Here is a 10,172-nt window from a genome sequence, read left to right on the forward strand (position 1 = left end):
AAAAAAAAAAAAAAAACAAAAATAATGAAAATTAGGATAATCATTTTAAAACGGCATTTTAACACATAAATTAAAAATTAGCCTTTGGAGGTAATTTCAAACACAAGAAGGCTCGAAAAAGGTCAATTCCTTTTTCTAATTTGTGAACTGACATGCGTGTCATTTCTCCTTCCAGCCCTAAATTTCATATCTTCCGCACACTTAGAAGACGTTGCAGTAAGTAAGCCTTGGGTTCTGCTTCTAACAGATAGTTGAGAAGGTCTCTGGTTCTTTAATGGCAGTTTAGCTTAAGAAGTTTCTTACAACCATGAACATGGCCGCCGCCGCTTCAAGGCGCTTACTTCTTGGGACTTCCTTTTTTCGAATTCACAGACATGTCCCTGCAACTGCAACCTCTATCTTCCGCACCCTACTCAAAACCCCTTCTTCTCACAGCCCTTCCACTTTTTTCCCTCTCCGGTTCACAAAAGCTTCATCTTCGACAAGGCTGCACTTCCACGGCTATAGCTCTTCTGCTGCCCTAGATAACTCAATTGACAGCACCGAAGCTCCCGATTCTCACCCCTGGCCTGAGTGGGTCATCTTCATTGATCGCTTGAAGAGTAAAGGATATTTCGATGATGGGGTTTCTTCTCCTGTGGAGAACGGTGAGGGCGATGGTGATAACAGTACTTCTGCCAATTTGGGTGGTCACAAATACAAAGACTTGAATCTCTTGAAGAATGCTTGCCTCAGTTTTGCGCGGGAACGGTTCGACATTTTCAAGTATGGTTTTATTGGTTGCTTCCTTCAGAATTAGTTCATTTACTTGACTAGGGAACACATATGGTGTGCCTTTCGTGCTTACACTCTAAGTTAGAGCAAAGATAACATAGGTCTCTGTAGCTTTCTTGAAAGTATAATTTATAAATAGTAGGATCTTTCCATTGAATTTGCTTGAAACGATATGTAGTTTGGAATGCTTAGTGTACTTAATCCAACCACATCACAAAATGATGATAAAATGTACAAAAAACATAAATAATTGATTTTAAACCTACATTATTTTATAATATAGATTTAACGCATGTTGCAAACTCAGAAACAAATGAGTAGAAGCAAGTATCGTTAAAGAAAGTAACAAGGGGGCGCATTTTAGATGGTTGCCTAGGTTCGAAAAGAATGAAACTATGAGGAATAGAACTGCAATTAATGGAATATGATAGGACTTGATATGAGAAGGAAACAGTGTCCACGAGGACTCTGCATTACATAGAATAAAGCTGTTATCTGAAAAACTGGATTCTAAAATTGTATCTGCCTATATGGTAAATATTGTTTGGAAAAGTGGTTGGATGCTGTCAGGTCCATAGTTAGCAAATTCGGATTCGGGAATTATTCGGACGGAGAATTATTCGGAATAATTCGGACGATTAATTTAAGGATTCGGTCAAAAAAGCGGTCAAAAAATCTTATTGGGGCTTTTTTTTTAAAAAAAATTGTTTTTATTTTTTATTTTTTTTTTTTTTATTTTTGGTTTTTTTTTAAAATAATGTTTAAATGGACCGAATAATTCGGTTTAATTCGGATTCGGTCCGAATTATTCGCGAATTATATTCATTTTTGAAAAAGTCGCGAATTTTAAAGAATTTTATTTTTAATTCGGATTCGGTCCGAATTTTTGATAAAATTCTTTAAAATTCGGTTCGGCGGAATAATTCGTGAATTATTCGGCCGAATTGCTAACTATGGATGGGACAAGACTTTATTGTTGTTGTTGTATTAATTTGAGATGGCATGGATACCTCTCCTGCTGGCTTTAATGTGATATATGTCACTGAAAAAGGCTGGGCAACCCAGGAGTGTCTCTCTCTCTCCTTTGGAGGTGATCTCCCTGCCTTTGCATTTCAGCCCGCCCCTCATTGGTTGAGCCGTTAGCTCCAGAAAGGCCAGCGATGTGCCCAACTCTCTTCGCATGCTATCAGTATATGATAAACTTGTGGACAACACTAATGGAGGCACATGATGGGATATCATACCAGAGGTATAGTGGGGTCATTTAAAAAAGGAGAAGAAAGAGATAGACATAGTGGGTGCTAACTTACGGTATAACGACAATATTCCCAACATTTTACCATAACTTATATGTTTACTCTTACATATATGGTTCCGTTGGAATTTTTTCAAAATTCATTGTTCCATCAGTGACTATGGTACCTAATTATCATTTGGGAGAAAGAATGTTATTTGATCTTGTGGCCCCTGTGCCACCACAAGAGCTGATGGAAGCATTCGCCAAAAGATCCAACATGGGAGGTCGGATGATCGTTTTGCTGCCCCCTGCATCTAGGCATAGGAGTACACAAGCAGATGGCATTCTTTTCTCCTTATCATATATACTCCTTTTGCTTGTTTGATATATATCATCTCAAGGAATTTGTCATATTAAGCTTTCACAAAACAATTAAAGTAACTGAAGAAGTCAAAGGAGGACTATCATTCCTTATGGAAGAAGTAAGGCCATGTTGGGATATGATATCTTATTGTCTGTATTTTGTCATTTGCAAAAGTGGACTTATTCCGGAGGGCTATCAAGAGGCCAAAGGCCTCATGACTCGGAGGACTTCACAATATATTCATAGCAAAGGTTTTTTACAACGAGCGTTGTAAATCTATTATTCATGATAGTAAAGCATGATCTCATATCACCATAGATATAGACAATCTTGTCGAACCACATAAATCTATGTTTATTATATGATTATTTATTCTTGTTTCCCAATCCTTTCTGCATCGTTGTAAGATTAGGTTTCTACAGGCCAAACATGACTATTGATCAATTTGATGAAAACCCCTAAGCATATGATTAATCAAATCAGTAGGATTGTGCTCATAGTTAAGCCCCCAGTTCAATGAGGCACTGCTACAAGATAATCCTACTCTTGTATCGTATGAAATAAACGATGGAGCTTATTTGGAGCTTGCCATATTGGGTGATCTCGAATATGGATCGATCCTGATATTTCACCGATCCCATATCGGTGAAACAGTATAGACCTGAGATAAAACTGTAAAAAAAAAAACCATAACGGACTCGTATGGATTTCCAAGATGATCGATCCCAACCCAATACAGAGAGAGAGAGAGAGAGAGAGAGAGTTATATCATGACCTTATGATGCATCCAAGGCTTGCATAAAGGAAACACATGTTGAAATGTAATGTCGTCGGTGAAATGAGATCTTGTTTCATTATCAATTGAGAATAGAGTTACAACACTCGTCCTCACACCCTCTAAGTATTTCTTATATTATAGAGAAAGAAACCTTACTATGAATATATAGCGAAAAACCGTAATCCGTCCTATCTGTCGAGGCATTGCACCAATACTCTCTAGATTAAACTATTACAGAACATAAGACATTGTACACCAACAAGACCATGGTTTCAAGTATTGATACTGTATCGAGCTTATCATATTGGTATTAGCTGAGATCGATCTCCAATCTCTGATCGATTACTCGTATCATGTCACGGATAAAAAAATAACTTTCAAAAAAAACAAGGACAAATCCAACTGATACGTATCGATCTGGTCCAATCCTACCGATACCGTCCCCTAAATCCATGGGAAAAACACATAGTTAGGCAGACGATGATTCATTAAGGTTTTTGCTCTAACACGCAAACATTCGGTTTTGGTTGTACCGTTTAGGCTCCTCGGCGGTAGCAGAGTCAGATGGCTATAATAAAACTAACCCAGAAGCTCAAGCTGCTATTCGGTACCAACTCTTAACCTTCGGATCGGAATCATCATGGCAGCAACGCAGTGACACGAATGGTGTCAAGGCTTGACAGACTCCTACCAGACTACAAACATGGACCCCTCTTCAAAAATCAAACAGAGAATTGGGAATTAAGAGGGACTGAGGCAACTGAGGCCTGAGAGATAGAGATACAGATAGAGAAGCTTTCTGTCTTCTCAGTTCTCAGGGTTCGGGTTCAGGTTCAGCGAAACTGCTAAAGCTCAGAGCTAACACACCAGAACAATTGAACAAAGCCCACCTGACTTAAACCCTCAAATTTTCCCAGAAATCGAAATGCCAAGATTTGAGTTAGTGGGATGATCCATGATCAGGAGGGTCTGAGTGGTAAAAAAACAAGAGAAAGTTAAAAAGGAAAAAGGATAAAGCGCAAATCGTACAATCTTCTCAGACGTAGGCTTCAGGCATCCTCCCCATCACCCCCATCAGTGACCCCCTCCTGAGTCGGTCAGTCCTCCCTCTGTCTCTCTCCAGTCCCACACTCCCAACTCCCTAACTCCAACTCTTTTTAATATTTTTTACAGTATTTTGGTCGTATCTGTTTCTCTCTTTTTCCCCCTCTCCGCTATTGTTTATGAATTTCCGTAAAGATGGCAGGGACAGGAGCAGCAACAAAGGCAGTACAGCAGACACAGAAGCAACAGAGGTGCAGTGATAATAAGAGCAGAGTCAGGAGAGGTGGCAGTAGTATCATCAGAGCCATTAGTTTATCCATGCACAGAAGATTCTGCAACAAATAGACTGAATAAACTAATCAATCTGACCCCACCCCCTCCCCCACAACACTCCCCCACGCCCCACCCCACAATACCCTTTCTCTCTCTTGCATATCTCACTCTGTTCTCTACTTCTCTGGGTCTGTCCAACCCTTCATAACATCAACCACCTTTAAACTCTCTTTCGCTGTCTGTGGAGTTTCGACTCTGGAGACCTTGTTTCTTCTTCTTCTTCTCGTTTAGGATTTTTGTTTCCTTCTTGCTTCCCTACTACGATGAATGCAAGGCATGCGTCTCCTTTCACTACATCTCAGTGGCAAGAGCTTGAACATCAAGCTCTCATATTCAAGTATATGGTGTCTGGAGTTCCCATTCCATCTGATCTCATCTTCCCAATCAAAAGAAGCCTGGACTCTTCACTGTCATCAAGGCTATTCCCTCATGAACCCAGTAAGTAAACAAGGTTTTTTTTCCCCCTTTTTCTTTTGAGTCATTCTTGACTGTTGTGCCTGTTTATTTTTACCTTATTTTTCTATTTATTGGTTGAGTAAAATTAAGAATGGGATCTGGGTATCTGTGATTGCAGTTGGGTGGGGTTGTTTTCAGATGGGTTTTACCAGGAAAGCAGACCCAGAGCCAGGGAGGTGCAGAAGAACAGATGGGAAGAAATGGAGGTGCTCGAAGGATGCATATCCGGATTCGAAGTACTGCGAGAGACACATGCACAGAGGTAGAAACCGTTCAAGAAAGCCTGTGGAAATTATTGCATCAAACCCTTCAACACCCATGTCATCAATCACTAGAAACCAGTCGACGATCACCCCTACCAGAATCACCGCTACCACAAGTCCTTACTCCCTTTCTTCTCTTTCACCATCAGTTGCAGCTGAAAGCCATCATCATCACCACCATCCTTACTATAATACCTCACTTTATCCCTTCCTTTATCCCCACTCTTCTAGACCTTCAGGTATTAGTTTCTCACCCCAGAACAACTCTACCCATTTGCTTTTAGACACTGGATCTTACTCTCATGCCGATAAAGATTACAGGTCTGTGTGAAAGTTTTCATTTTTCATTTATTTTTTCGTGAGTTTCCCCTTTCTCTTTTTTTCCGTTCTCATGAACAAAGATGGTCTTGTTATGTGAAGAAGCAGGTACTCTAATGGGCTAAAGGGGGATGTAGATGAGATTTCCTTTTTCTCAGAAGCCTCAGGGACTGTTAGAAGTGTCTCCGATTCGCCCTTTGATGACCCATGGCGGTTAACACCGCTGAGAATGAGTTCCTCTTCTGCAGCTCAATCAAAACAGAAGAGTTGCTCTGCTTTACAAGGTGAGTACACTCAATTGCAGTTGCAGAACTTTACTGCTATCTCTAAACAGCAAGAAGAGCGGCAAAATCAAGAGCAACAACACTGCTTTGTTTTGGGTACCGACATCAAATCTGAAAGACCGATGAAGGTGGAGAGGGAAGAGGTACCTCAGCAGCCGTTGCTCCACTTCTTCGATGAGTGGCCACCAAAGAACAGAGACTACTCCACAACCCAGCTCTCAATTTCTATTCCAATGCCATCTCCTGACCTCTCAGTGTCCAGTCACCGAGCCCAGAATGGTACTTTTTGTTCCCCCATCTGATTCTCCCTCAATACATATATGGTTTTTGTCTTCCTTCATTCCCTTTCAAACCCACATCTTTCTTTTTGTTTCCACAGATAGTTGAACTGTCAAAGTGGGTGGATTTTCTTCGCTAAGAGAACTACTCTCAGCTTAGTCTCTGATTGAATAATGTGTAACAGGAGCCGGGAGGATTCCCTTTTGCTTTTTCAATGGTTTGTGATTTGTTTGTTTGTGTGTGTGTTAAATATGATTTGTTTTTTCTTTTCTTATGATCTTTCATTACTTGTTTAAATGACTGGAGCGTATCAAATCTTTGGGATTTGGAGAAGAGATTCTCTTCTTGTAGTGTTAATCAGTGTTTTTAATACTCACAGGTGGCTTCTACCCTGAACCGTGGTTAGTGGTTGCTCATTAAGATTTGTTCAAAGTTAGAAATTTACCATAAATCTACTTGGGAAACCTGTCGCACTTATCGAGCTTATTGGTTGGGATGGCAAGACTTTCTGGATCCATGGAACTGCACCATCTTCCACGTTACCCCCTGCTGTCAAACAGGAATCATTGAATTGGGTTTGACAGAAAATTCCATTTTCCTTAAAATCCTTCCCAAAGGGCTAAATTTGTCAAGCAAGAAAAGGATTTTTGTGTTCTTCTCTTTTTATTTTGCCACAATTTATTGCCAAACATTGTCTTAAGTTCCATATCATAATTTTCTTTTGATTACATCTTCTTGGGCTATTGGGAAAGATGAAAGGGGGACTCGTTCTTCAAGTCTTGGGTCTCTTGGTTGCAAGATTTAAGACCCTGTAATCCGACATGGGACTGCCTCCATGAAATCAGATCGGAATCATTCAAAACCTTAAAAATTTGAATCTGGATGGAGCAGTAAACATTTTCACAAATATGTGCAAGACCCTTATTCAATCACATGGGTCACTCGGCCATTTACTACATATTTTCCGCGCTATTGACCCCCTTCCTCCTCCCCTAGTTTGAAAGTATTTGTTGTTAAAAATAAAAAAAGGATGTGGACATGGGATCTGCTGGACCCTACGGCTCCAGCTCTGGAATGATCGGAGAGCCATGCACTAGAGTCCAAGCTTGGTTCTGAAAAGCAAAACAAGTTCTGAAATGTGTTCACTTTCAACTGTTCACAATTGAATCAATCTTCTTTGAGTGTGTGCAAGTTTCGTTTGCCAATTCTAGAGTCTCCCAGTTGACCACCTTATAGTGCTTCTTCTCTGCTGGATGGTAGCGGTGATGGTAATGGTTGTTCTCTTCTTGTCATCTCTAACCCCCATGAGAATCTTACATTAGCATTATCGATCCAAATTACAAGGAATGAAGCATGTGATATACATAGATTTCATGATCAGTCTCAACAAGAATGTAGCTCCCCCACCTTGCAGTAGTTTGGATCAAGTCAAATATGAAATAGATACGAAAACGAGCTTTTCATATTATCTGGAGAAGCCATGTAAATGAAAAGCGCACTCCTGATTCAAACTAACACATAAAATGCGATAAATGGATGTAGAGGACCGGAACCCAGTGCATGTCCCAGAGAGGTGGTGTTGGGGGTTGGTCAGAACCTTTGGCACAAAGTGGCTGCCCTTATGCTCAAACCCAAGTCTTCATGCTGGCAACCTTTGCTCCGAACCTCTCACAAAGCGACCGCCCCTAAATGTGATAAATGGATGTGAAACATACAAGTTACCACTATGTGCAAACATTCAAATAAATTACATAAGGCACAGGTGGTTTAAAGATGAGGGTAACACAAAAAACAGTGATCTTCAAAATTGATGAGAAGGAAGCATCTAATAGGATGGATGATACAGTGTCCCTCCTAATGATGTTGTCTAACAACCCTCATCCCTTCTCAGGATGACACTTGCATAGGTGAGGCATTTAGCTTGTCAGAGCAAATGCACTACAAAAGGGCATACCCGTGCACGAAGCTCCCGCCCTTGTGGGGTTTGTTGTTTTATGGTTGTCTTTGTTGGCAACCCGACCACGTGGCAGTGATGACATGGCCAGTTTAGGTGACGTGAATGGAAATGATGACATGGTAGTGTTCAGTGTCACCGATAAGATAACAGAGCCGCTTGGTATGCATGGAATGGTTTGATACATCCTTAGTATGTGGTGCGGGTTTCTGGGTCAAAACTAACAAAATTTGTCTATTTACGCTCGGGGGCATTTTTGACAGTGAAAATGACATTTTTAGAAGATCGTTTCTTCATGAAAAAGATAGATTGTAATTTATCTAGTCCAGTGCATTTGATTTTGTCGCATTCTGATACCGTATGAAGAAGTTACGACATTTGTGACAATCGAGGACAATTTCGGTATTGAAGATGAATTTTTTAAAGTAAGTGTTCTCTATGTAACGATACGAAAAAAATCCAATATTTTCAACGGTTCTGATTTCATCGCGTTTCGAGACTGTATGAAAAAGATGCGTCATTGGAAAGGTCTATGGGCATTTTGGTCTTTTTACATTGCTGAGTCAGATGATCAGATCTTCTGAAAAGTCGTAGAGCATCCAGTCATGGTTCCAACGCACTTCGTTTCATCTCGATCGGATATCGTATGAAAATGTTATAAGTGTTTCCGTGAAACCGGTTCAAAAATCCAAACCGAAAATTCATTGTGTTGGGTGGATTTTTCGGAATTTATTTTTGAAATTTGAAGGGCTTTTGTGTAATTTAAATATTTTGAAGGTCTGAGTTGCAGGGGTCTTTAAGCACTGAAATATATGGAGGCAGGGGCTTGATTGTAATAAAATAGAATATAGGTTGTACAATGGAGGGTTCAGATGAAGCCACGTAGGCCTTATTCTCATCTAACGACTGCTGAACTTAGGCGCTGACGAGACGGTTAAGATTCCTACGTGAAAAGCCTCATTGGTGAAGTGCATCGGACATCATGGTGTGGCGCCTCACCATATTGAGTATTGATTGTGTGTAGCGCATGTGCATATAATCTATAGAGAGATTCTTCATATCTTGATCTGAGCCAATCATATCAGATCGATTTCGATCTAACGGTCAAGATCGATGGAGCTTTATTAAAGTTAGTCGACAGCACCGTGAAACTCGCTACACCAGCCAATCGGTGATCGACAACATGTCTGACAATGTCAGCGCGTACGTCATGATGACGTCATCTTTGACTTTGTAAGATTCAAATCTAATGGTTTAGATCTATTGTCCGTTGGTTTAATCGGACGGCTTAGATTATAAGATCTTTTAGATGAGATCTACGGTTAGATTTCGCCCCTGTTGCACGCACCGCCGGCGTAGCCTACACTACTCCTATGAAGATTCCATTTCAGGCTATCTCATTGCTCTAACTTCAAATGGTCATATCTCCCTCATTTTAAATTGGATTTGGGTGAACCAAGTTGCTACTTCTTCATTTTTTCAAGCCCTACACCATGGAAGCAAGAAAAATGAGTTTTGAGTAAATGAATACTACGATTTTTGTAAGAGAAACTTCCCCCTCTTTGTTGGTCCTTGAATGAACATGAATACTTGATGATAAATGTTCTTAGGTCATTAAAGGAGGTAAAAGAGGTGGTTGAGGTATGTTAATGATACATTAACTCAAAGCTAAGGGGGAAGAGAAAAAAGCAAGGATGTGTTTGCTTTGAAGAGCAAGAAGCCAAGGAGAGAGAAGGTGTGAGCATCAAACTTGTCAGTACAAGTTTCCAGTCATCCCAAGCAATCGGTTTTGAGATTCTCTAACCTTTGATTTACATTATATGCATGTATGTATGTTAGGGTTAGTTGTGGACAAGGATTAAAGTATCGGTATCGATCACCGTATCGGTCGGTCAAAATTAAGATACGTATCGGAGGGTATCGTATCGTATCGAAGATACGCTAAGATACGCTAAAGATACGCATATAAATGGATAGGGAACACATTTTTATACACTTTTGCATAAAAAAAACAGTTAAAAAAAGTTATATATAACATGTAGAATGCATAAATACTTAAGTAGAGGGTATCGTATTGATAGACAAATA

The 10,172-nt window shown here is 40.1% G+C and overlaps 2 protein-coding genes across 4 annotated transcripts; both read left to right on the forward strand.

Annotated features, from left to right (window-relative positions):
* Positions 1-96: 96 nt before the first annotated feature.
* LOC122080263 (zinc finger protein VAR3, chloroplastic-like) lies at positions 97-765 on the forward strand (the record flags this gene model as incomplete). The annotated part of the gene is given in 1 exon segment (XM_042647210.1): positions 97-765. A coding segment is annotated over 1 exon segment (458 nt), but the record flags the coding sequence as incomplete, so codon positions are not given.
* Positions 766-4,632: 3,867 nt separating this feature from the next.
* Positions 4,633-6,858, forward strand: LOC122078842 (growth-regulating factor 1-like). 3 transcript variants are annotated; one of them, XR_006140197.1, is made up of 5 exons: positions 4,633-4,968; positions 5,105-5,570; positions 5,670-6,130; positions 6,231-6,347; positions 6,510-6,858. XR_006140197.1 is itself a non-coding variant. In XM_042645001.1 (4 exons), the coding sequence occupies exons 1-4, from the start codon at positions 4,794-4,796 to the stop codon at positions 6,236-6,238; spliced, it is 1,110 nt and encodes a 369-aa protein (XP_042500935.1). In that variant the 5' UTR covers positions 4,633-4,793; the 3' UTR covers positions 6,239-6,463. The 3 variants fall into 3 exon arrangements, 2 of the variants coding, with proteins under 2 accessions (XP_042500935.1, XP_042500936.1); XM_042645001.1 differs by lacking the exon at positions 6,510-6,858 and having other exon boundaries at positions 6,231-6,463; XM_042645002.1 differs by lacking the exon at positions 6,510-6,858 and having other exon boundaries at positions 4,636-4,968; positions 5,676-6,130; positions 6,231-6,463.
* Positions 6,859-10,172: the final 3,314 nt, after the last annotated feature.

This window comes from Macadamia integrifolia, chromosome 5 (genome assembly GCF_013358625.1).
Source record: "Macadamia integrifolia cultivar HAES 741 chromosome 5, SCU_Mint_v3, whole genome shotgun sequence".
NCBI classification, from domain to species: Eukaryota; Viridiplantae; Streptophyta; class Magnoliopsida; order Proteales; family Proteaceae; genus Macadamia; species Macadamia integrifolia.

Bases quoted from the DNA above. Each gene is read 5' to 3' on its own strand.
- LOC122078842 (XM_042645001.1), top strand. From the start codon at position 4,794: ATGAATGCAAGGCATGCGTCTCCTTTCACTACATCTCAGTGGCAAGAG. The intron at 4,969-5,104 runs GTAAGTAAACAA...CTGTGATTGCAG, and splicing joins GCTATTCCCTCATGAACCCA to TTGGGTGGGGTTGTTTTCAG. The intron at 5,571-5,669 runs GTCTGTGTGAAA...TGTTATGTGAAG, and splicing joins CATGCCGATAAAGATTACAG to AAGCAGGTACTCTAATGGGC.